Source organism: Emydura macquarii, unplaced genomic scaffold (assembly GCF_026122565.2).
Source record: "Emydura macquarii macquarii isolate MOO-44397 ecotype Brisbane River unplaced genomic scaffold, CSIRO-AGI_Emac_v2 contig_67, whole genome shotgun sequence".
NCBI classification, from domain to species: Eukaryota; Metazoa; Chordata; order Testudines; family Chelidae; genus Emydura; species Emydura macquarii.
The window spans coordinates 2,652,380-2,679,130 of NW_027130204.1; the positions used below are offsets into that span (position 1 = coordinate 2,652,380).

Sequence of the window (26,751 nt, forward strand, 5' to 3'; positions counted from 1 at the left end):
CTGTCAACCCTCTTCGACCGTCTGGGGGGAGAGCTCGACTCCCGTCTCTTCCACCCACTGGGGCAACCCAACGCGGGTTTACCCCGAGACACCAGTCCCGGAACCCTCGGCCGAGGGGGGGACGGAGGCGTAGGCAGGGCCATGAGGGTGCGTGCCGCAGCAAAAGCCTCCGGTGTTGACGGCCCTTGCAGAGGCGCTCAACCACCCCCAGGAGTCGGGGGAAGCTCTCTGTGAGGAGATGCTGGTGCACTCTCCACGGCACGTGGCTGGGGCATCTCCTGCTGCACCCCCTGCTTTCCTGGCAGCAGGGGGGTCCATAGGAGCGGCTTCCAGCCGCTGCTTCTTTTTCGGTGCTGGCACCAGTGCCGGTGGAGCACTCCGCACCGACGAGAGATTCAGTGCCACTGGAGAGTGCGACAGTTCGGAGTCTGGGCGAAGCGCGGACTCCATCAGGATCGCTTTTAGTCTAGCGTCCCTCTTCTTCTGGGTCCTTGGCTTGAAGGACCTACAGATCTTACATTTTTCTTTTCTGTGTTGCTCCCTGAGGCATTGGAGGCAACGGCCGTGAGGGTCACTCACGGGGAAGGATTTTGCACACGCGGTGCAGGCTTTAAAGCCAGTGGAGCCAGGCATGGCTCAGCTTTAGCCCCTAAGGGCACTAACTCTTACAACTTAACTATTTACTAATCACTAACTAGAATAACAATGAACAAGAACTCAACAACAAAGCTATAGCACTAAGGGAAGCTACTTGCGGTATGTAAGAGGCAGACGTTCCAGCAATCGTCACAGGCGGAAAGAAGGAACTGAGGGGCCGCAGGGTCGGCGGCGCCCTATGTACTGCGGCATGAGCGCGGTACTCCAGGGGGCACCTGAGCTGACCCTACGGTGACAGCGAAGGGAAAGAAGTTCCAGGAATCTGTGCACGGGGCGCGCACACACCTATCATGGAATGGATATTAGCAATCACTCGAAGAGAGAACAACTGGCTATTATTTTTGAGAGTTTATGGAGGACAGGCAAGGCCCTGATAAATTGTTGAAAGAATCAGGGAAGCAGATGATTTGTAAGCATCTAAATAGAAAAGGAGAAAAATAGTAGGCAACATGATTTAATTAAACAAATTATGCTAAATTTCTGTGTGAGACTAGATAACAAGTTTAGCTGCTAAATAAAAAGCAGAAGATGGAACCTATCTCCATTTCAGTATGGCATCTGATATGGTTCCATGAGGCTGTCCCTTAAAAACGAGATTACATGGAATTACATAAAATGACAAAAAAATGACCACAAATTATCAATGATTCAGTGTCAAGTTATGAAATAATGCCGTGTGATGTTCCATAGGGGTCTGTTTGGGGTCCAGCTTCATTAAGGACTTGGAGGATGGAAACAAGAGTAGGCTAAACAAATTCTGATTATATGAAGCTGGGAAGGGGTGTAGATACTTTGGAGAATGGGATTAAAATATCCTGATATTGATAAACTTGAAAAAAGGGCTAAAAATCAATAAAATGAGAGAAAGATAACTGCAGAGAAGCACATATATCAGGGTGGCCAAACTTACTGATCCTCCAAGCCACATACAATACTCTTCAGAAGTTCGAGAGCTGAGGCATGCCTGCCGGGGCTTGGGACTTCAGCCTCAGAGTTGGGTGGTTGGGCTAGAGGCTTCAGTCCTGGGTTGGGGGAGCGGTCTTTGGGCTTCAGCCCTGCAGGAGGTGCCTGCTGGGACTTGGGGCTTCAGCCTTGCTCCTGCTGAAGCTCCGCGCTGCGGCATGTGTGCCCTGTGGGGCTGAAAGCCCGAGAACCCCCTCCCCACTGGGCAGAAGCCCTTAGTCCCATCACCCCACTGCAGGGCAAAAGCCCTGAGCTCCCTCTCCCTCCATTCTGGTAGATGGAGAATGAGTGGGAGCATGGGGGGGGCTCCACGTGCCCCATTTTGACTGTAAAAGAGCCGCATGTGGCTCGTGAGCCATAGTTTGGCCACCCCTGACATATATGAAGGATTAATCAAGTGCACAAATACAGAGAGCAAAGATACACTGCACGCAGGCACAAGACAGCATCTGGTACCATAATGGATGATAAAATTAAACAAGTCAACAATACAATGCTGTTATAAAAGAGGTTGTATTGATAGCAGTAATAAATGTAAAACATTATTCCACTTTGATCAGCACTGATTGTGGCTATGGTTCAAATCCCAATACTTTATTTAAAAAAAAAAAAAAAAAGACAAATGAGAGCGTTCAGAAGAAAATGACAGGAAGATTAAATAATTTGGAAAACGGTATCTGAGAAGAGGTTTAGGAAGCTGAATATGTTGATTCTGGAGAAAATACTAAGGGGAGACATGCTACATGTCTACAAATGGGAAAGAGGGATGGTCTAAGATCAGTTGTCATTAGTTCATGGGACACAGGATAAGTACTGAATTGCACTCACACAGCATGTAAATTGCAAATGTGCTCATGCCCACAGTGTGTGGGTATACAGATTGCACAGTTCTTTCCATATCCTGATCATTATGAGATTTACAGGAATAATGAATGCACATTTGAAATGATGTTTTTGCCAAGACCACTAAGATTTTCATCATTTAATAGAATTGAACTCTGTTTGATGGAGGGGAAGGGAAGGGAAAAGGCTTCCTGAAATTTACTATGTTTGAGGCATATTAACTTGAAGAGGGAAAGTTTTATCACTGAAGCATCATAAGGCATAACCTTCTCTTCAGATATTAATCTATCATAGTTCCTTGACTGGGAAAATTACCTGTTTATAAAAGCCAGGCATTTACCTGTATCACTGATTTAAAAAAACAAAACAAAACAACATCATCCATCTTAATGGGAGGGATAAGTGCCTGGTGAAGTAAAAAAGGCTTTAACATAACAATGAATATGTGGAGTTAAATTCCCTAAAACGAATTTTAGGATACCTCAGTTCAGCCTCAACAGGCCCCTGTTCCAAGTCATTTGGCACAAAGGATAATACTTTTTTGGTCAGAAGGAAATTATACTGAAAGCACAAAGAGACAGAATTCTTCTCTCACCCCAGAAATTGGTGCTTCCAGGACAGGGATGGGAATCCACTGCTAAAGTGGGGTGGGGTGAAACCCAAGCCTGATTAGAGACTGACTGTCCTCAGACCTCATGAAAAGAAGGTCTCCAAAATCAGAATGAGATACAAGATGAGCAATTCCTCTTGTGTTCTGAAACAGAGACTTTGGAGGCAGGTAAGTGTCTCTACCCTCCCAGCCTTCTGTGTAACATTGAACCAGGTGCTCATGATGGTCAGTGCTGTCTGGTCCTCTTGAGGAAGATCTCATGCATATAATCCCAAAATCTTCCCTGATGAGACTCATTGTGGTGAATCATGGTGGTGAGAGCCTCGCCCTGGTCAAGACTCTGCCAATAATCCTGTAGCCACATCTCCTTCCAGCTGAAACATAGAAGAGGGAAAGCACAACAAGCCATCAGAAAGTGAGGGGGTCGGAAGCTGACTCAACACAAAGACTGAATTCCTCGCTTACAGAAGAGGGGGCTATGAAGGACAGAAGTTGGGGAAGCTCATTATTAAATATTTAAATTATTGAACCACTTTGATCTCTCTCTCTCTCTAAATGCATTAAAAAACCCTACTAGGTTAATTCCCTTCAGAAACCACAAAACCTCAGTACTGTCATTGGGACTTGTTTAGATTTTGTGTTTATGAATTTAGTGCTAGGGCAAGATACAAATCTGCTGATTTGTATCCTCATCCGATCCGCAAACATGGTCCAAAGTTATAAGCGGATATCAGCAGATTTGCAGGGCTCTAGATATAAAATTTGGATGCACATCCATCCACAATCCGCAAACATGTTTCATGGATGCAGATATCCGAAGATTTGCAGGGCTCTACTTATGGACAACCCACCAGTATATGCTCTTGCAAGTACTATATTACATAGCCCAAGAGCAATTTCAAGTTCTGATTCATAGTAAACAGGACCCCTCATCAAAAGAAGACAGGTCACTTAATCACAGTCAGCATGGCCTAGGATTCAATAGGCTACAGAAATTGACCCATTCTCTCATACCTAGAAATAGTCTCTCTACAGGTTAGGGTATGTCTATACAGCAATGTAACCTCTTGCTGCAAGCTCAAGCCTAACCCCCCTTCCAGCTACACACAAATCATTCAAACCCAAGAATTCTATGATTCTATAGGGTCTAAACCTGAGTCAAACCAGGATGCAGGGTTCATGCCCTACTGCTTTGAAGCGTAGATGCAGACCCACTGGATTCATGCTCTGGGAGTCCACCAAAAATATTCCACAATCCAATGTGGCCACTGTCTTCTGGACAGTCAGGTTTTCCCACACTGGACCACAAACAAGGGCTAGAGTGGTCACATTTGGGGAGGGCGCTAGGAACTCTGAGACATGAGTAATTGGACTTGGGCCCGCATAATGCGGTGTACACGATGAAGCCCCAGGTTGGGACCCAGGGTTCAACGATTCTTAATTGAGATTACTAATGAGTGTAGATGCTCAAGTCCTAGGTTAACAAACCCAGAGTTTGCTAACTCAAGTTCTAATAACCCCGGACTTACATTGCAGTGTAGACAGACCCTTAGAGTTGAGGCACATTGTAGCAACGCTGTAAAGGGAAGCTTTCCCTACACCTACTCTTGCTGTACATATCCTATGAATAAAGAGAGGTCTTCAGGCAACAGAATAGGACTGCCAAATCAGCATCTTCCAACAACTCTAAACTCACTATATTGAAATGTTTAAGAAGAAATGTATACCAAGTCTGAGCTGTAAATACAAGCCACACCCTTGTACATAAAGGCTACTGCAGATGCAGAGGCACATTGTAGGATACAGCATCAGGGTAATATTCCTTTAAATAGTTTTAAGCCCTCTAGTTGCTCTCACTGTTGTCTACGTTCAGAAGCCATCAGATCCTGCCAGAGCAGCAGTGTATATACGGAGCTAGACTTTGCATGTTGTATATAGTTAGTGTGAACAGTTATGTGGATGCCACTGTGCTAGTGTACCTCCTTATTACACACATTGTGTAAATTGCGGAAGATAACATACATGTACTGACAGGCACAATAGGGAATCACCCAAACTGATTTTGCTGGTTTGTAACACTACAGTCAGATTCCAAAGCTTATTATGACCATATTTGTGAAATTACAGAACAATGGAACTAAGCCACAGTTTGGTATGACGGTAGCAATTCTGTGTTTCTGTCACTCCACTGATGGCTCTTTACTATTCTGCTCTATTTTGGTGGCACAGCTGGTTAAAGTCCAAATTCTCAGAGGATAGAAGAGATGCCACTTCATCTGGAATCCTGCTGGTCACCCCATGAAAGTTAGACTGTATAGTATACAGATATCTTTCGACAGCAGATGGCCAGGAAGCATGGAAGCATTGTGTTGTATGATCTCACCATTTCCCTCTTGTCTGATGGCCCAGATACAAATTATCTGTAAATAATGGGTGAGGGGTGTACTATTGCTCAGCGAGACACTAAGAGACTATGTGAGAGACCTACAACTTGGAACATGGAGCTATAGTTTACACATCAAAATGATGATTTCCACACAGAACCGTACATTACCCTAACTTGCATCCAGAAAATCTGGCACTCTCATCACGCCTATTGAGTAACGACCGTTACTTGCGTAAACTCTTCACTGCCACCTGCTGCTCACGATGTCACCCTAACAGACAAATAGAAGGAAAAAAAGACCACCACCACCAAGGAAAGTAGTGAATTACACACTCAGTTCTATTGATAGCGATCTTGCACAGCTTGTCTTGGCTGTTTATAATGATGGAATGAACCTTTTTATCAAGATGATACATTATGATATGCAAAAACCCCTCAAAACAACCAACTAACAGAATGATAAGATAGTTAATAGATAAGAAGATAAAATGGTTATAAGGCTTTTTGGAGCTCGTTTATTCAGGAGTTTGGTTTTGCAATTGGTCCATACATGGATCACTTGCGGTATTCTGAAAACAATGTTAACAAATATGGTATTACAGTTGAAATGAGAATTGTTTTGTGCAATGACCTTCATAGAGAATTTCTATAATCTCAGGGTGAATTTTCTTTTGTTGGGGGAAGAGGGGAAGAAGAAATTTGTTAAAATTTCATTTGGCCATTTTTAATAGTATTCAAATGTAGAAAAAACAATTATTTTGAACAGTTAAGAAATTTCAAACACTTTTTTTGCACTTGGATAACTTAAAAAGTTATTTTAAAACTTCAGACTTGCCTAGGACTTCATCCCCAATGACTACACATATCTCTGACATGTTTAGAAATTACTTTACAATAAGGTTATAGACTATTTAAAATGACAGAGTGCATATTTGCAGTAAAGCGGTCTCTACTAACATTTTAACATTCCAAAATACAGAACTCCAGATGCATGAAGATAGGAGACCTGTAAACTGAAATCAACTGGGATAGAGCAGCAGTGAGTTCTTTCTAAGAAGTGTGTCTTCTGATATTTGAATCAATCATTCTGATTTGTTAAATTAATAGTTTATACAGTGGAACTGGCAATAGAATATGGAAATTTTCAGCAGCAGGTTATGGTTCAAGTACAGCCAAAGTCTGCAATAGCTAGAAGGTGTCACTATAAGTTAGCTGATAGCTTATGTCAAATGGATTGGGTAGACTCTGACCATTTCCTAAGGGGCAGATATCTACAATACAAACACCATCATGACAAGTGTTTAACTAACCTCTTTATTAGCCATCTTAAGAGAGACCCAACGACTAAATGGACTGTGGAAATGTAAATGTTTCTCACTACTAGAAGTGATTGCTTCAGAACAAGTTTGAGATACATTGCTGGTAAAGTGCAGGAAAGCTTACACTGCCTCTGCCCATGCTGAATCTGGCCTGTGGACAGAAGACTCCAGCCTTTAGGACTGTCATTCCAGTACCTTTCACCAGCACTGTGCAAAGCAGGGACAGAACCCACTCATCCTGTTATGCTCTGAGAGGTCAATCCCTTCTGAACCACTGAGACTTTAAGAACTGAAGTTCTACATAGATATTAAAGATCCTACTGTACTGTAGGAATTTATCCCAATGTCAAACACAATTTAGGATGGGTTTTTCAAACTGCTCAGAGTTGACATAACTTTGCTCTTATTGAAGTCAAGGAGAATTGTACCATTGTCTTCAATGGAGCAGAGTTAGGCAAACACAGAATACTTTTGGAACTCACACCCTTAATGCAATAATAATATTTTGTACTAAGTTACAAAGCATCTTTCATCCAAGTACCTCAAAGTGCTTTAGAAAGGTGAGTACTGTTACTGTCATTTTACAGATAGATAACATGCAGAAAGATTCAGAGGGGTAGCCATGTTAGTCTGTATACAGCAAAAACAATGAGAGTCCTGTAGCACTTTAAAGACTAACACATTTAATTTCTGCAGGCATAAGCTTTTGTGACACCATCACAAGTCCTAACCACATCAGCCATACCTTAAGGAGCTCATTCACCTGCACATCTACTAATGTAACATATACCATCATGAGCCAGCAATGCCCCTCTGCCATGTACATTGTCCAAACCGGACTGTCACTAGTCAAAAGAATAAATGGACACAAATCAGACATAAAAAATGGTAACATCCCTAAACCAGTCAGAGAGCACTTCAATCTCTCAGGACACTCTGTAGCTGACTTGAAAGTTGCCATACTTCTTCGACAAAAAAACTTCAAAACAGACTTCAGCGAGAAACTGCAGAGTTGGAACGCATATGCAAACTTGACACAATCAAATTCGGTCTGAATAGGGACTTGGAATGCTTATCTCATTACAAGAATTGTCACCTTCACAAATTCTCACCTTTTAATCAATGGTTGTGAATAGGCCTCAACTACTCTAACTGAATGGACTTTGCTAACACCTACCCTCCCCATTGTTGTTCCTTACCCTTGGATGTATATATATATATATATATAATATATACACACACACCCCCTATCTGATTTCTATTTCTTGCATCTGATGAAGTGGGTTGCAGTCCACGAAAGCTTATGCCTGCAGAAATTAAATTTGTTAGTCTTTAAAATGTTGTTGTTTATGCAGAAAGATTAAATGACTTGCTCGGGATCACAGAGCACTTCAGTAGCAAAGGAACAGATTCCAGCTTTCCCAATCTCTTGTTTCAACGACTAATCAATGCTATCTCCAAATTCTCCTTCTTTCAACCACATGGCTGTTGAACACGGCTATTGCTTCTACCCAAGAGGTGTCATACATTTCAGCAGTGCCCTACGTATATAGTTTGGGAAGTATTTAGGGATCCTTCAGGATGAAAAACATTATAAAAACATGTATTCATTGAGCTTTTTAAAACTGATTTTGTAAAAATACCATTCATACAGTACCTGTCTCCTTCAGAGAGGTTCTCAATGTTTCCAAAGCCAGGGACTGGCATGGGACATCCCATGTGTGTGAACTGAGCTATGTGGGGTTCAGGAGCTGGCACTTTCCCACGAGATTTCTTATGATCCCTCTCTCTAGCGTCTCGGATATTCTCCCTGTCACAGACGAAACACTCAAAGCCATTTAGGTAATTGGGCAAAGTCATGTCATTCACTCCCCACTCGCGCCTCTCCATGCTCTCCAGCAGAAACTGGTTTGTAATGCCTCCTGGCTTCTTATACTCTAGGTATTTCAAGTATTCCTCTCCATTCCTGTCCAGGAAGTCAAGGAACTCTGCTAACTCTTTGGGGCTTCCAAATTCATCCACGAGGATGATGGAGGTATTATCAGGCATCCAGTCCCGCACAGATGGGGAGCCTCGGTATACAGGGATGGCGCCCAAATGCATCGGACGCCACAGCTTCTCTGTCATGTAGTCATTGCATATGGCATTCTCCATGGCAAGGTGAAACTTGTACCTGGAGATAAAGGTCATGAATTCAGAATCCTCTGTTGTGGCTGTAGAAGTGTCCCTCAGCCTCTCACTGGGAAGCTCTCGATTATTCAGGCATTTACCGTAGGAGTCTACCTAAAATAGTAATAATCATCTTTACAAAAGTAATTTCTCTGTTGGTTTTAAACTTATTTTCAGTGGAAGAGCTGCCTTATATGATTCCTTCTGACCAATTCCTAAGACTCTGAGCTTGGCCTCTCTTTCACTCCAACATCTTCCTTCTCAAAAAGTAGAGTCAGCCAAAAAATTCTAAAATGTCTAATATTCATTGGAGAATTTTAAAATCTCAACCCCCCTTCCTCCTCCAAGCACTCAATTCCTTTCCTAACAAGAGGAACTCCCAAAATCAATCGGAGTTCCTTATATCCTGCAGCAGAGTTGTGCCCTAGATGTTTAACCAGAGCTGACATGAGATGCAGAAAAACTTCGAGAAATATAAACTTTAGAAAATGGTATGTTTATTCAGTGGGCAATGCACAACAGGGGTAGGTGAGGGAGAGTATGAGGCTCATACTTTACATTTTTCCTTAAAATACTTAACATTTACACAGCACTTCCCGAAAAGGTTTAATGGACAGTCAGTTTAGGCAGTAAAACTCATGGACTGAAGAGAGATGCTGAATTTATGGCTTATTACAACAACCTGTAACACACTAAACTCCCCTTTTTCTGTCCTATGACTGCAGAGGTGTTAACGGGCCACTCCACTTTGAATGGTACCTTAGAATATAGTTTCTCAACCGGCAGTACGCGTACCCGAGACACAGGCAGGGAATACGTGGCAAAAACCCAGTGAAGGGAGGCGGGCAGCAGCCGCCAGCTTCTGGCCCGGTCCCACCTCCTAGCTAGGAGGTAGATGGCAGCCGCCCCAGTCCTGGGAAACTGGGCGGCAGCCGCCTGTGTCCTGCCCAATCCCAGGTGGGAGCCTGGCAGTAGCCTCCTGTGCCTTGTGAGCTGGGCTCGCAGCTGGGTGGTTGCCACCCTTGCCCCGACTCTGAGCCGAGAGACAGCCTCCCACGCCCTGGCTTGAAGATGGGCAGTAGCTGCCTGCCGCCTGCCCACATCCCCAGGTCCCAGGCTGCATGGAAGCCTCCTCTGCCCCATCTTGGACTGGGTGGCAGTCGTTCACCTCCCGGGCTGGTAGCCAGATGGCAGGTGCCTGCAACTTGCCCAAGTGGCAGCTCCCCTCCCCGGCTCAAAGCCGGGTACCCAGAAAGCCAGGCGGAGAGCCCAGCGGCTTGCCCAGTCCTGGAGCTGGGCTCTATCCACAGGTTTACTTGTCAATTTCATTGCTCTAGCTGAGCAGTGAAATTGACAACTATGACAGCCCCAGATTTTACCAGTAAAAAAATCTTAGAGGCCCACACAATGTGATTTGCCCCAGGCCTTCACCCCCCATAGGGACGGCCATGGGGAGCACTGCTATCCACTCTGGTGGGCCACTAGTGCCTGCTCATACCTCACAAGTTTCCGCCTGTGTGAGGAGAACACTACATGATCTCGCCATAAGGCCATAGTGATTGGCTGGCATTTACCTTTGCTTCTATATGGAGGAGGAAGGAGTGGAGAAACAGCAGGGGGTTTTGTGATTTGCCACAGCCACACAGCACTGCAGAACTCAGAACTCTCCTGCTTTATGAGAAATACAGTCGTCCAGCAGTAAAGGTGAAAAAGATTATTTCTCAGAGTGGAAAACTGAGTGTTGGGGTACTTATTAAAATTTTCAGAAGTTAGAGGGTACTTACTACTTAAAAGGTTGAGAAACACTGCCTTAGAACACGTGCTAACTACTTATGCTAAACAATCTGTTCCACCTTGTATTTGGCTGTGATCTCACGGTGCCTACCTTTCCCAGACCTGAAAAAGAGCTCTGGGCAGCTTGAAAGTTTGTCTCTCTCACCAACAGAAGTTCCTGTAAGAGATATTACCTCATCCACTTTCTCTAATATCATGGAACTAATATGGTTACAACACTGCATGCAGTCAATTTAAAAGTTAGTCTAAAAAACTGAGTTAACAGACATCTAGGCATGACATCTGACTCCGAGTCCCCCTGTCAATTTTTGTGGTTTTACAATTTCAGTTTTATAATATTGTTGTCTCTCAAGACTATGTGAAATACGCACATAACCAGGGGAAACTGACTGACAGGGGAATCAGTGAAAGTGCCTATGCACAAGTTTCTCCTCTGATATCTTTTAGGCATTTATAACAATAGATAAAAATCACACTTTTGTCTGAAATAAAATTAAGTTGACTTGTCCTTAGAGCTACAGTCAATTTGAGGAATTCCTGGCACCCAGCCCACTAGATCAAGTCAGAACTGGTCCACAATACAAAATGTAACCATGTCCAAACAGAGTTGTTAGCAACCACATAACTGAACATCATTCCTTCTTGTTTACAAGTACACCTAAACCATGTTCAGCTAGCAGCAGTGCTCAGGGGCTTGTCTACACTGCTCTTATGCTGGCAAAACTTTTGTCGCTCAGAGGTGTGAAAAAACCCCACACTGATCAACATACATTTGGCAGCACGCTAGTGTAACCTGTTATGTGGGGTGGGAGGAGGGGGAGAGCAATGAGTCTCCGGCCGCATAATGAAGCCACCTAAAGGAGCAGCAGTAGCAATGTGGGTGCTTTTCGCTGGCATAGCCTCTGCTTGTGAGGGCAAAACTTATGTCACTCAGCGGGGTGTTTTTTCCCCCCAGTCTGGTAGCGGGGGTCAGGGCCCTGGTTTCTGACACAAATGCAGTTAGTTTTACCCTTAGGCTGGTCCTCAGTGTGCGACTCATTACAGCCCAGTCCCTGGTCAGACAGGAGGCCGGATATATTCTGGTAGAGGGGAAATGGGTCTAGATTCCCCCCTCGTGCCAACCAGGTTAGCGACTCAACCAATCTCCATAGCACCCAGGCGTCTCACTCAGTCCTCTCGTGTCTCGCCCACTCTCCTCTGGGCCGGGCCCGAGGGAGGCGGGCAGGGGGGCCAGAGCAAGCAGTTACCTGGATGTGTTTCATGAGCTCCTGCACGTAGCGGTCTCTGTCCGACGGGACGTCGCAGTGAGACTGCATGTACAGCACCGGCCCGTAGCCCTGCCTCCTCCACCGCTCCTTCTCCGCCAGGGGCAGGGCGGCCCGCCTTAGGTAGGCCGCTCCGGGCAGCCACTGCAGGGTCAGCGGGTAGTCCGACTCCCTGCGAAAAGTGGCCGTGTAGTTGAAGAGGCTGATCCCGGGCCGGTGGGAGAGGAGATAGTTGTTCATAGGGGACTCCTCGTGGAACAGCGCCCAGGTCTGGTGAGGCAGCCGGGGCAGCGGCGCCTCGTAGGCCCGGAAGTCGGTGCCGTAGAAGATGATGGCCTTGGTGCGCTGATGCAGCGCCACGCGCCGGCGCCGGGTCACCAGGCAGGAGCGGCGCGGACAGTCGATGCGCTCCGTGTCCCCCGGGAAGTGCGGGAAGAGGCTCGGGCTCCACCACAGCAGGATGGGCAGCTCCCGGTTGCGGCGGGTGTCGCCATTGCCAGGGCCCCGGTACGAGGCCGCTGTCACCGCCCCGAACTCCACCGCGGGCAGGCCTGTGCTGGGCTGGAAGGGGGACCGGCCGCGGGGCTCCGGCGGCCCCTCCGCGGGCTCCAGCTCTCCCGACCCCGGCGGCTCGTCCGCTGCGAACGACCCGTCTCCCGCAGCCAGCACTGCGCCGCACGCCAACGCTAAGCTCGCCACGAGGCAACAGGGCAGCCCGCCACCCCGGTCGCCCATTGCCGGCAGCTGCGTGGGGCGCCCCCCGCCGCCGGACCCAGCGTCGCGCGCGCCTTCCCCAGACTCAGTCCAGCGCGCCCGGTGGCTCGTACACCGCTTGGCCGTTAGGACAGCCCCACCCACAGGCGCGCGCTCTCTCACTACTGGCTGGTGCGGGCCGAATCCCTAGTGGTCCGTGCGCCTCGGCCCGCGCGTGCACGCGCAGACCGCTCCCTTCCTCGGCTCCCAGAGAAGAAGCCGGGCCGGGGGCAGCTTCCTGTGGGCCCCTCGGGGCCCAGCGCTCGCAGCATCCCGGCGCTACTCGCCGTCAGTCGGGCGGCTCAACGGACGGACCGCCGCGCCGGAAGGTCGATAGCGGGGGCCCGGGTATCGCGTGGCCGTTGAGGTACTCTGTCCTCATCCCCGGGGCCTGGAGAAGGGTGTGGCAGAAATTGAAGGGGCTCAGTGAGGAAACCAGCTGACTTCAGAGACTCCTGCAGGAACCTACAGCGGGGTAGCTGGAGCTGTGCTGGCCCAGGCTGGGAAGGAGACGAGGAGGTAAGGCGAGGTAAGGCACAAGCCTTGGAGCTTATCAAGCACTTCATGTCTGGGGAAGGAAATCTGAGCCCTGCTCCCTGCTACAAACGTATGTAGGTAGAAGTACATCACTCAAGGTGTGGAAAATCCACACGTCTGAGCCGTGCAGTTATTCTGACCAAACTCTGGGTGTAGACAGGGCCCTGTCAATAGGACGGCTTCTCCCATCACAATAACTACCTCCTGCTAGGAGGTGGGGTACCTGCACTACTAGGAGTAGCTCTTCCATGGGCACAGGTAGTTTCTTCACTAAGCGATACAGCTGCACAGTGTAGACAAGCACAGCGGGATAGATTGTTAAGCATAAGAAGTAAGGCACATTGAAGTCAGCCAGTGGAGCTGGAGTGGGCAGTAATGGTTAGCAGGCAGGTGTGTGTTACAAATTGTCATGAGCCATAAAACCAGTGTCCTAGTGAGTCTGTGGTTTTTGGATCCAGCAACACTATGAATTTAAGTTCCTAGTCTCACCTTTTGAAGGTGTACAGGTTTCCTTTAAGGACAAGTATTGAAAGAGCAGCTATAGAGTAATCACTTTGTGAAGAGGCTTTGCCTATGCTAATATGGTGTTTTTGTCTATCATTTTTGTGTGGGAGTTTATTACCTCACCTATGTTGTCTCTGCAAATAGAGGGCCTGTTTAGAAAGAACACTAATTAAATGAGGGGATTTGGTCATATGGTCAAAGTTAAAGTAAAAAGACTGTTATAAAGAACAGCCACTGGGCTTCTCTTTTGATCTCTGAATACAAGAACAATTTTAGGACTTACTTCAACAATCTGTAACCCACTTAAACCCTCCCCCAGCCTCCCCCCACCCCGTATAGAGGTGTTAACAGGCCATTTCACTTTGAATGGTCCCTTTAAATGTGTTAACCTACTTATGCTAAACAATCTGTTCCACCTGTATTTAGCCATGACACTGAGTACATTTTCATGACCTGAAGAAGAGCTCTGTAAACTCAAAAACCTCTCTCTTTCATCACCGAAGTTGGTCCAATAAAAGATATTACTTCACCCACCCGCTCTCATTTAAAGGCAACACATTTAAACCCAATTTAAAAAACAAAAACCACAATGCCAAGAAAATCACTGCCATCTTTTATCACTGAGGCCGAAAGCTTAGTGGGATGCACTAAGGATTAGACATTTTTATTATTGACATCCACACTTATGTAGGAGCAGCTAAGGTTATGTAAAGCAGTGTTTCTCAACCTTTTAAGCAGTAAGTACCCCCTAACTTATGAACATTTTAATAAGTACCCCAACACTCCATTTTCTATGGGATTTTATATTTACAGACTAATGTGAGCCATATGTTGGAAGAAAGGCTGAGTATATAAGGCCATGATATGACAGATGTCAGATCTAGTGTGGGTAGGGTTACCACCTTTACACCACAGGTGCACAACTCAAGTATGTACCAGGGCTAGAGGTGATGTTGGCCAAAGCTAGGAGGCTTTGAGCAGCATGCCAATGCTGGGGAACATAAAGCGCCATGCCAAATTTTTTGCCATAGATGTGAGAGGAGGAAGGGGTGAGAGAGACAGGAAAAGAGGGTAACTGGTAAAATCTGGGGCTGTCATAGTTGTCAATTTCACTGTTCAGCTAGAGCACTGCCATTGACAAGTTTTCTGGGCACTGGGCTTTGAGCCAGGGAGGGAGGCTGCCACCTGGACAAGTTGCAGGCGGCTGCTACTTGCCTCCCAGCTAGGAGCTGGGAAGGGGCAGGAAGTGGGTGGCTGCCACCTGCCTCCCAGCTGGAAGCTGGGACTCAGTGGGAAGTAGGGGGGCTACCACCTTCCTCGCAGCTGGGAGCTGGGACGTGGTGGGAAGCGGGGGCTGCCGCCTCCCGTTCACTCTTTCACCTGGTACCCTCTGCCTGTGTCTCATATTTACACCATAGTTTCTCAAGGATGTAAACACTCATTTTTCAAGGTACACATCAACCCCTGGCTGTCCTAGGATAAGAAACTTCACTTACGAGCAGTGGAGTTCCATGATTATTTCTTACACTTTTCTGTGAAGCAGGTGGTACTGACTGGTATCAGCCGATAACGGGCTAGAGGGTCTGATGCAATAAGGAAAATAAATTGTAACAAACAAGCAACGTTACTGTAGGCAGAAGTCCACCACTTTTCTTAATGCTTTGCTAAGGTTAGAAATTGGTTTGATGGAGTATTAGTAGCCAGGAAATTTTAATGAAGGGAAGTACCAATGGTAGATTTAGAAGTTAGAGAAAGTGCCAAAGGCAAAGGCGTTTTAACAATGGTGGGAAGACTACATAATAGGTTATTAGAGAAACAATGTTGGTGAGATAATTTATTGGGCTAGCTTCTGTTGATGAGAAACACACGTTGGTCCAGTAAGAGATATTACCTCATCCACCTTATTTATTATCCTGAGACTGACACAGCTACATCTATACTGCATACATAATAGGTTAGGAAGAAGAAAAGACCATGTAGTTTTCTTAAGCCACTCATGTCCTGGGCAAAGAAGTGACAGAGTAAAAAGAAGGGAACACAAGGAGAAACCTGTGACGAGAAATTACAGGGCTTATCTACACACAAACTGGACCCAAAAAAACAAATCTGGTTTAATTCACACACTTAGTTATTTGGAGTGCAATCCTAACTGTGCACATGCCTAGAATATGATTGCCTTATTTTGATTTAGTTGTCAGTACAAAAAATAGACTTTTCCAAAACAAATGTCCACCCTCAGACTTGCATCACAATAACTAATAATATGAATTAAAAAACAGATGTTATTTTGGTACCAGTATGTGTGTGTGTGTGTCAACAAGTTCTTACTTGAGAATTAGGCCAATCAAATTGAAAGAGAAAAAGGCAGAGCAGAAATTACAACTCTGCATCCTTAGTTCATTTTCAGATCTGCTAATAGCAAGGCTTCTCAGATTGGTCTGCTGAGCTGTTTCTAGATAATGGTCAAATACCTTAGTTGTCAAGGAGCTTCGACTTCTAGGATTTGCACATGCTTTAAAGAAAAACCCTGTATTTAAAACCCTTTTTCTGTCCATTGTGCAGCTGCTACCTCTGTGCTTGGAGTTTCTTTGATATCAAATCAACAAGTGATGAAATTTATGGATAACCAAGCATGGAAGGAGGACATACAGGAGGACAAATGGAAAAGTGACCTGCACTGATTAAAGCAGTGGGACGCTTTAGCCAAGGAGAGATTTGGTACTAATAAATGTGGAGTTCTAAGGTAAGGGAGAGTAAACAATAGTAAAGATAAAGAATTGGGAGAAGTAACTGAGCAGTGGCATTCATGAAAGCAAATGCATTTTCAGATTGTCATGCTACTCCTAATATTACGGTGTAACCAGACAGACACTCTAGGTGTTGCAGAGAAAGACTGAGATGGGAGTGTGTCTACAAGATCTTTATCTTGATATGATCCAACAAATGGGAAAAATATACAATTATTGCTTTAGATGACAAAGATTTTTAAAAAATCATTTCTTAAGTGCCACCCCTTATGGTTGTCATTCCCTTTTGGTTTCTTTCTTACACCAACTTGAAATGACATAGTATGTTATAGGCTCAAATTGATTAAAAAACTACATGAGTTATATCAACACAAGAAGGGAGGATAAGATTCAAGGGAAGGCTGAAAAAAGCAACTTTAGACTGCTGCGGAGTATGAGCTCATGTCATACATACTCTTTTACTATTTGTATTACCATTGTGCCTAGGAGCTCGAGTCATGGACAGGGCCCCACTGTGCTAAGCACTGTACAGACAGAACAAGATGACTTCCTGCCTCAAAGAGCAGCTTGACTTTAAAGAAAATAGATAAGTTGATCAGAACATTTGTAGTTATAGAAATCCAATTTCATAGCATATGATGTAAACTTAGCACCTGCACAAGACAAGAAAACGTGTCTTTTACAGCTACAGCAGCAAATTGGCTAAAAATACCTTGGGTTCTTTTGCCTTCCTTTGAAGAATTCGGCATTGGCCATTGCTAGAAACAGCAGTCCAGTACAGTAAATTTTATGTGCTTATGCCATTTCCGTCTCATGAATCCATCTACTCAGTGGACTGATACCATCTTAAATGTACTTGACTAGGATTTTTGTGTATATGTTGGTTCAGCTAGGTAACTTCCATAAACATTGAAAAGGGTAATATCACAAAATTCCTGCAGGCACAATTTATTCCAGATAATTAGTGCACACAGCCCATCACTTATCTCAAAGAACCAGTTCAACAGTGATTCTGGACATAAATGTAGGAACATGCCTTCTGTAACAGAAATTGTCATGACAAACTAAATACAATAGGTATTTAGCAATGACTGGCTTGTGTTTTCATATAGAGATTGCTGTAAAGATTTTTAACAGCATTAATGTACAATATCTATGTTTTAGGCTACAGTCAAGTGTACAGAGGAGACAGTGTTCAAATTAAAGTTCAATATACAAATTATGAGTTTAGTCTAGACTTCTCACAGTGCTGTTGCCAGCAGCTGTGTTTAATTTGAACTTTATTTTTGGACTCCCAAGAAAATCAGTAATTCTCTTGCCATTTTAAAGATGGGATGCTGTGTTTGAGAAAAATGGGGTCCTTGAGAGCCTAATTGTAGCTAATGAGATTTAGCGCTCAAAATATCAACTAGAATGGTTATGGACATAGACCAAAAAGCAGTCATAATTTAACCAAAGCCATCTCAGAGGAAAGGGAATGTTCTTAGCAAAATAAAGGTTCAAAACGGGTGGAAAGTTAAACACATCCAAACAGGAAAGATTAAAAATACAGAATTTGATTGGCAGCAGGTTGGATTGCGATTACTCATCTAGACCCCAGCCTTTCCCATTTCCTTCCTTTCTCCCCCCCCCCCCCAAATACAGGATTTGGAAAAATAATAAGCAGTGTTTATTTACTAACAATGACATAAAATACATCTTAATATATTTTTTATTTCTTTACAAATTAAAAGATGCATTGGAAAAAACAAGAGTGAAGAAAATGAAAGGTTCACTTATGAGCTTATTTTCCCCTCTTATATTAATACTAGAAATTAGTATTGTGGAAGTCTGTGGTTGCCGAGCATTGTATCCCTGGGAAGCTCGCTCTCTTCATCAGTTAAAAAAAACCTCTACATTTTTGGTTGGAGGCAGTGCGTGGGGTAAAAAATGTCAGCCACATTCATACAAAAATGCTAAGGACTTGTCTACTACATCTTAAAGGAGTTTCTCCATTACAGTTCTCATATTCCCCTTTGTGTGTAGTGATATGCGGGAAGACAACTAGTGGCATTAGAAGAAAAACAGATTTACACACACTACAGATCATGGGAATAAAACCAGAGCCAGTTTACAAAAAAAACCCAAAAAAACCCCCAGGTTGTCTACACAAGGACCCTATTTTGAAAAGCCAAGTCCAGATAAAACATGTCCTCTAACTGCATCCCATCTGTTCACCCATTATTCTGCAGATTCTCCCATCACACCTTCAGTGCTGCTTCTCCCTCACAAAATCCTGGGTATTGTAAGAGCACTGTGAAGTGTTAAAGTAAATCACCCCCCTTTCAAAAATCAATGAACAAGCCCTTAGAATTCTGAATCTGATTTAGACTCATTGCTCCCTTTTGCAGGGGTCCCCTCTTCCATCCTTACAGAGTGGAGAGGCAGAGCATCCAGCCAGAAATTGAATGGGCTAATCTGTCTGAGGTATTTTAGGTTAACAAACAGGCTTACAAAAAGTTTTTATGTGGATGGATGAGTAGGTAGAACTGAGGAGTTATAACAGGGTTGAAAATATTCTTTCCAATGAACCTTCGCAACAGATTGGTACTACCTTCTGCAGTGCAGTTTAAACTCTATTATTGTTCATTTGCATCCCCTTCCTTGCATTCTGGGGTACAAAGCAGCCCCAACTTGCACCAGCAAAATTTAGATGTTTGCTTATTTGCTGTGATTCACCCTAGTCTGAACAGAAAATGGCCACCTTGCCACCCAGCTCCTGTTCCCTTCAGCCCTGTGTCATCTTGCTAAAAGTATTTCCTGTTTAAATACAAGGAGATGGGTATGATCACCATGAATAGGACAGTGTAGGTTGGCTCTAACAAAACAAATGAATGAAAAGAGGCTATAGAACCAAAAGGGATAAGACAATGCTACACAGAAAAATAAGGTAGGGGAGGTTGCTTTTCCCAAGGAAGGAAAGGTGGTGCAGGGATGCCATTCATGCCAATAGAAGGCACTGATTCTATCCCTCTCCCATTCAGCAGCTGTTTACTGTTGCCCACTCACCTTTTAAAAATTACTTGTTCTACTACAGTTCTATACTGCAACTCTTACTACAATAAAGATATAAAGATGTAGGAAGGATTTGTCCTGCTAAGCACTGGCTCATAGCTCAGTTGATGAGTTTTGTTTTGTTTTTTTAAAATGAAGATTCCTGGGTCCAGAGGGCCCCAAGCTGCAGTTTGTGTGCCGCATGGTGTTTTCTCCTAAACTAGGAAGGAGAGTTAAAAAATGTTTAGGTTCTCCAATTCCCACCATCTGGCTGGGTGGCCTGCCTCCTGTCTTCTCCAACCTGTCTCCTCTTCACTCTTGGAGCATGCACGGCTGCACACAAACACACAGCAATGACCACTATTTTTAAAGAATTATCGCTTTTTCACCCAATGCTCAATCATGTACAGTGAACTGAGAAACTACATTCATTATGACGGGATTAGCGACCATGGGGGGGAGGAGAGTGAAGATTCCTGCCAAGTAAAGGAAACAACTTAGACAGGTAGACCTGGGTTCAAAGGCCTTTTTTCTGCCCTCACCAGGAAATGATGCATCTCTGAAATGGGGTTGGGAGAGGTTGAAAGGATCTCTGCTTATGCAATGTGTATTAAAAATTACAGAGTTTTACAGGTTTTATGTTGTCCTTTTTGAGGGAGCTGGGCCCATATACCAGGTGGTTAGTGGAGATTGAAATGTCACTGCTGAAGTCCAGCACCACTCCTTCCTCTAGCTCAGTAGCTGCCGAATCTCCTTGTGCATATGACAGAGGAAGTCCACATATGAAGCCCCCCCACTCATGCTCTTGTCCTCCACCAGAAAGTGCTTGAACAGCATCTCCAATTTATCTTCTTGCTTCACAATTATTAGCTATAAGCAAACAAAAAAGATTTGTGGAGTATCAACTAGTGATTTTAGTACATAAGAAAAAATCCAACTGAGACAAGCAGGTTAAGCAACTAAAAACTCCAGCACAAGAAATCACTGAAGCCACATACTCAGAACATCTTCATTTCTGTGACTAAGTCAGGTTAAACCTCAAGCACACTTAGAAGTATTAGAGTATCCAAAGTTGCCTATATACTACAGGACTTCTAGAAATTCCAGTTTTGGCGAGGTAAGCAGCAAAGCAGAGAAATTATATTCTTAAATTAGTAGTCCAGTGAACAGAGCACAGGACTGGAAGGTTAGAAGACCAGAGTTCCATTTCCAGATTGGTTACTGTCGGACTTTAACTCACTTAACATATGGTCTTCAGTTTCCCCATCTGAAAATGGGGACAATGATGTTTATTCACTTTGTAATGCATTTTGAGATCTGTGGATGAAATGGACTATACAATCAAAATATAAAAGGAATTTAAGTGTGGTTATATTCAAGTGATTAAAAATCCAAAATCCAGGAGGAAGGAATGTTAAAAACCTCTTTCCTATGGTCTTGGAATGTTAAAAGCCAGGGAGTTGTCCTGATGGACTGAGCATCAGGGCTTTCCAACACAACACCAAGCAAGAGCAGGGGGTGCGTTAGTAAGCTATGAAATATGGTCCAGTTACTTCTGTGGGAACTGCAGTCTTTTACTCTGCGAGACCCATGAGGCATAATGTTTTTGGTGATGAGGTCCCAGCCATACTCATTTGCGAGTTCATGCATACTAGATCACCAAGAAGGCCCAGGCTATTAGTGTCAAGTGCCATATATGACTACCCTTTAGGCCACATGAAAAAAGGAGAGCCTTAGCCTAACACGAGTACTAAACACATTGAGCCAGAAATGCAAGATAAGGGTCCATCAACTGCCAACAGCATGATGCTTGAAATTAAAGTGTCTGAATTAGCAACAGGAGGCTGAGAACAGGTTTGATATTACAGGTTATGAGACTAGGATTGGCGTCACCTGCTCAGAAAGGCAGTGGAAGGAAATTAAAAAGAGAAGTAGGAGCCAAGTTCTTTACCTTCATGTAGCGGGATCTTTGTGCCTGGAACAGGTCAATAATGGATCGCACTCTCTTAGAGAAGGGGTTTTCCAAGACAGGCAAGGTACTCTGGAATTAAAAGACCAGATTCCCATTGGACACAGAATTACTACAATTAATAACCAATTTTACTGCTTTCCTCATAACACATAGGTTCAAGTCCACGCCTTCAGGTCATTCTAGCTACTTGCTAGGAATAGGTGAAGTCATTGGAAAGACTATTTTTAAAACTAGATTTTTCGAGAGAACACAAATACAGAAGCTATTACCCCATTTGCCTGGGACATATAAATGCTCTCCTCACTGAGTGGCTTGGTCAGACAAGTTACAAGAATAACTTGCCCAGCTAGGTAAGTGACTAGAAATCAGATTCAAGGAAACTCTGAAAGCGAACAGTTTAGGTATAGCTAGCCTCTTAACTGTCCTTATGACCACCAGCTAGGTAAAACAACAGGCTAACACACTAGCTAGAAGGTCCTAGAAGGAAGGTCCTGGGTTTAAAACGAGTGAATTGGGCTTGAGGTCTCACCTAGAACACAGCATCTGAGCATATTATTGACCATATTGTGACTACCTTGCTCCATGTGTGGACCTGTTCTTCCATTGAATCCAGATCAACCCCCACTTATTTGTGCTAAAAGGGAGCTCCAACCACCTCAGAGGCCTGCCCTGGACTCCAGAGGTCTCGGTGTAATCCAGGGAAGGAGTGGGCAAGCTGCTTATTGTTCCTCCTCTGGCCCAAATTTAGCAGGAAAAGCTAATGTAAACTCCTGGCATTGGAACTGCACTTCCAGGGAGTCAAGGGCCAAAGCAGGGGCACAGGGCTTATATACAGACAGTCCTGGCCTGCCACAGCCTTCATGGGATTTGTCAGACTGGAGGGTGGGGAAGACAGGCCCTGCTTTAGTAAACCCCCTCCCACTCTCCTCAAAGGATGCGATGGGAGAATCTCTGGAGAAGACTCTTAAGATTAATGCAGCTCAACCTCACGAATGCAGCAGCAAGGGGACAATCTGTCCCTATGCTGAACTTTTAGCCAGCTTTCCCAGACTTGCTTTCAGGAACAGGATGTAAATAGAGAGCTCTGAAGTTGATGTTCATGCCAGCTAAATCAAATGTTTAAAATGTTCTTTCCTGTGGGCTATTACTGTACGAGTGCCCAATGAGATTTTAGGATGACAACCTTCTGAGGTGGATGCTCACTGCTCCAAGTACTGGGAGACCACCACACACCCTCCTTCCAGCCTGCTCTCCCTCATCCAGCTCACCAGGGTGCTGCTGATGTGGCTGAAGGATGACACTCCAAAGAGGTTCTGGATCAGGCCCTGCTGCACATTCACTCCTACCCACACGAAGACGTTCAGTCCATTCTCTAGCAGGTACATGTCGCCCTTAGAGAGTCGCTCCTCAGAGTTCCGGATTGCCGCTGGCAAGGTGTCGCTGTCAACATCTACTTTGGTCTGTTCAAATATGGAATGAATGAAATGACTTGAGCCCTTTTTTAGACATTTTTGCTTTGTAATGTTCAGCTGGGAATTACAAGTGTTACAGAGCAAGGACTATGTGGATGCCCCTAAATCTTGTGAAGCCACCCCGATTCCTGCCTCCAAAACCCTAATGGACCCACAATTTCTCTGACTTATCCTTCTTCTAAAAAAAGGACATTAAATTATGTAACAATCTGCAATGATACAACAAATGGAAATGAATTGTATGATTATTTATAACATTCTTCCTGTTTAGTATGGTGTGAAACAGATTAGAGACAACTTGCTGCTAATGAGAGCAGATGGACCCTGTGGGCCCTAGTGGCACTACTCCGCAATCCCAGTACTGAAGGGGAGGTTACTTACTGTAACTGATGGTTCTTCGAGATGTGTGGTCTCTATCTGGATTCCACTGTGGATACACATGCATGCCATACGCCAGAACCGGAACTGTTGAAAGCAGTGTCCATCAACCCCCATGCACGCCTTGCGTTGCCCACATGGTGCATCCGAGGTCTTATATGTCTGCGCAGGTCAACGCCCCCTCACTTTCCTCTTACACCTAGGCATTGAGCTCTAAGCAGAGGGGACGGGGGGTGGGTGGGATTGGAATCCAGATAGGGACCACACATCTCGAAGAACCATCAGTTACAGTAAGTAACCACCCCTTCTTCGAGTGATGGTTCCTATATGGATTCTACTGTAGGAGCATAGGTAGCAGTAACCAGTATGGAGGTGGGGCTAGGGCGCCGTAGATGCCAGAGTTTGTAGGACTGCAGTGCCCACTGGTGCGTCAGTAGAGGCAGCATTAGTTAAAGCATAGTGAGCCATGAATGTGTCCCAAGTTGCTGCTTCGCAAATATCTTGCCATGAGACGTCAGCAAAAAAGGCCGTTGTGGTCACCTGTGCTCTTGTGGAGTGTGCTCTGATATGAGGCGGAAGCTGAACCCGACAGAGTAGCATTCCTTTATGCAACAAAGGATCCAATGGGAGATATGCTGGGAAGAGAGTGCACGCCCCTTGCAGCGATCCGCTATCACCACAAAATTTTGGGGAGGTTCTGAAAGGGCAAGTGCATTGTAAGTAAAAGGCTAGCGCCCGTCTGACATTGAGGGAGTGTAGGGTCCTCTTCCTGGTGGAGGAATGTGGCTTAGGGTAAAAAAACAGAGGTGAATAACTTGGTGGAGGTGAAAGTGGGAGGCTACTTTAGGGAGAAATTTGGGGTGAAACCTCAGTGATACTTTGTCCTTTTGAAAGATGGTAAAAGGAGAGTCTGCCATCACAGATGCTAGTTCACTAACGCATTGAGCTGAGGTAATAGCCACGAGAAAGATTGTCTTCATAGATAGAAATGGAAGGGTACAGGAGGATGGGTTAAAAGGGCGACTTAGTAAGCATGGAAAGGACAAGGTTCAGGTCCCAAGCCAGTGTGGGGTCCCTGATGGTTGGGAACACATTAAGTAAATCTTTCATAAACCTAGCAACAGATGATTAAAAACAGAGGAACCCTCCACAGGTGGGAGGAAAGTGCTAATGGCAGCTAGGTGAACTTTTACAGAGGAATGCGAGAGCCCTAGCTGTCATAGGGAAAGGAGGTAGTCTAGGACAGTTGGAATGCTCAAGACGGGGCTATGAGTATGATCTGCTCCTGATCTTGTTTGTTTGTTGAGGAACGAGCGGAAGGGAAGGAAAGGCGTACTGGAGGTCCGGCATCCATGGAATGGGAAAGGCGTTGCCCTGTGACCCCCGTCCCAAGGCGCCTCTGGAGCAGAAGAGAAGAAGTTTGTTGTTTGTCACTGAGGCAAAGAGGTCCAATGTAGGGGTTCCCCACTGTCAGAAAATAGTCCAGAGAATAGGATCGTGGAGTTCCCATTTGTGGGAGCGAAGGAAGGAGTGACTGAGGTCGTCCGCAAGGATGTCAGTCGTTCCCGGTAAGTGTGTCGCTTGTAATGTTATATTGTGCCTCATGCAACCAGTTCCATAGGTGGATTGCTTCCTGGCATAGGGACAGGGATTTGGCTTCACCTTGCTTGATTACATAGTATGCCATCAACATGTTGTCTGAGAGGAGCTGGACATGTTTGCCCTGGAGTAGGGGAAGGAGGGGGTTGCATGCATGTCAAACTGCTCATTTCTAGGATGTTGATGTGCATCCTCACCTCTCTGGGGGACAAAAGTTCTTGAGCTGTGTTGCCCTGTACATGGACCCCGGGCCCACTAGAGACGCATCCGTCATTAGGAACGTGTCTGGGTTGGGTTGGCGAAAGGGTATGCCCACCAAAACTTTGGAGGGGTCCCGCCACGATGTCAAGGAGGCTAGCACTTTTGGCGGGAGGGAGACCCATTTGTTCCGGTGGTCCCTGTTTGGGTTGTAAACCGACCGTAACTAACATTGTAGGCAGCACATATGGAGTCGGGCACATGGTGTGACCAAAGTAGAGGCAGCCATGTGTCCCAGGAAGGATACGGATAATTGAATACGTATTCGTGGGTGACGTTGCACGCATGCAATAATGTTCATGAGTTTTTGGGAACACCGGTGCTACCCAAGTGTCCAGTGTGGTTCCAATGAATGTGAGGTTTCTAGTAGGAACAAGTATGAACTTGTCCCTGTTGATACAAAACCCAAGATCGGCAAACAGATTTTGTAGGGTTTGGATAGTTACTAGTAGTGTTCACGCTTTGATGCCACCAGTAACCAGTCGTCTAGGTAAGAAAACAGAGAATGTTTTTCTTGTTTTCTCATGTAAGCTGCCACAACTGCGAAGACTTTTGTGAACACTGGCTGTGCCGTAGCCATCCCGAAGGGGAGAATGCGGAACTGATAATGAGATAGCCGGACTTGGAAGCAGAGGAATTTGCGGTGGGCTGGGTGGATGTCTATATGAAAATATGAGTCTTGCATATCGAGAGCTGCAAACCAGGCTCCTTGATCAAGGGAGAGGGTGATTTGCGTTATCATTACATCTGAAAATAGAATTTGCAGATGAATTTGTTGAGTACCCGTAAGTTCAGAATGGGTCTGAGATCTCCCCCTTTCTTTGGAATGAGGAAGTAGGGGGAGTAAAACCCATGGTTCCTGTGTTGAGAGGGAACTCATCCTATCACTCCCTTTTTTAATAGTATTAAGAGTCTCCTGATGTAGGAGGTAGATTTGATTGGCATCCACCCTGGTTGCTCGTGGTGGGGCAGGACTATGTGGAACTCTTGAGTAGTCTTATTGTACAATGTCTAGCACCCAGTGGTTGGTAGTAATATTGCTCCATTCATCATAAAAACGAGCAAGATGGCCTCCAAATTGAACGGGTAGGGTCATGTTTGGTTTGGGAAGTGATTCGTGGTTCTCTTGTTGAAAGTCCAAAGTGTTGTCTCGGGCATTGGTGTGGGGTAGAGGCCACAGGTGTGGTAGCTGAGGAGTGGCAAGGGTGCTATGATCCTTGCCATCGGTATTGTTGCTCCAGAGGCCGTGGGGGGTAGGGTTGATAGGCCTGATAATTAGGCCTTGGTTGATATTGAGACCTTGTCGGTGTTGGAATCTGGTGGGACCAGGGGCATACAGGCCCCGTGATTAAAATGAGTCTCCCATTCCCTGAAGGACTCCAGGGCCACATCTGTCTTGTCACTAAACAATTTTTGATTATCAAATGGTAAATCTTCCAGTGTCGTTTGGACTTCCTTTGGAAACCCCAAGGTTTGTAGCCAAGAGTCACTG

The 26,751-nt window shown here is 45.1% G+C and overlaps 2 protein-coding genes across 6 annotated transcripts in view; both read right to left on the reverse strand.

Moving 5' to 3' along the window:
- Window positions 1-1,213: 1,213 nt before the first annotated feature.
- On the reverse strand, window positions 1,214-13,100 carry FUT11 (fucosyltransferase 11). Of its 3 annotated transcripts, XR_010917962.1 has the most exons (4): window positions 11,989-13,100; window positions 8,436-9,061; window positions 5,628-5,730; window positions 3,374-3,447 (listed from the first exon to the last, which is right to left on the reverse strand). XR_010917962.1 is itself a non-coding variant. In XM_067537810.1 (3 exons), exons 1-3 carry the CDS (start codon window positions 12,739-12,741, stop codon window positions 3,300-3,302), a joined length of 1,527 nt encoding a protein of 508 aa, XP_067393911.1. In that variant the 5' UTR covers window positions 12,742-13,100; the 3' UTR covers window positions 1,214-3,299. The 3 variants fall into 3 exon arrangements, 2 of the variants coding, with proteins under 2 accessions (XP_067393911.1, XP_067393921.1); XM_067537810.1 differs by lacking the exon at window positions 5,628-5,730 and having other exon boundaries at window positions 1,214-3,447; XM_067537820.1 differs by having other exon boundaries at window positions 3,311-5,730.
- Window positions 13,101-17,972: 4,872 nt separating this feature from the next.
- The window catches only part of SEC24C (SEC24 homolog C, COPII coat complex component), a 58,717-nt gene continuing 49,938 nt past the window's right edge, over window positions 17,973-26,751 (reverse strand). For all 3 annotated transcript variants that reach the window (XM_067537798.1, XM_067537790.1, XM_067537781.1), the window contains 3 exons: window positions 22,821-23,012; window positions 21,532-21,621; window positions 17,973-20,450 (listed from right to left, as the gene is read on the reverse strand). In XM_067537798.1, the coding sequence (XP_067393899.1) occupies window positions 20,310-20,450; window positions 21,532-21,621; window positions 22,821-23,012 (423 nt within the window). In that variant the 3' untranslated portion in view covers window positions 17,973-20,309. The remainder of the gene's footprint in view (window positions 20,451-21,531; window positions 21,622-22,820; window positions 23,013-26,751) is intronic.

Coding starts and splice junctions, on each gene's coding strand:
- FUT11 (XM_067537810.1), bottom strand. CDS start 12,741: ATGGGCGACCGGGGTGGCGGGCTGCCCTGTTGCCTCGTGGCGAGCTTA. Junction 9,062..11,988: donor AGCTCATGAAACACATCCAG/GTAACTGCTTGC, acceptor TTACTATTTTAG/GTAGACTCCTACGGTAAATG. Junction 3,448..8,435: donor AACCTCTCTGAAGGAGACAG/GTACTGTATGAA, acceptor TCTATGTTTCAG/CTGGAAGGAGATGTGGCTAC.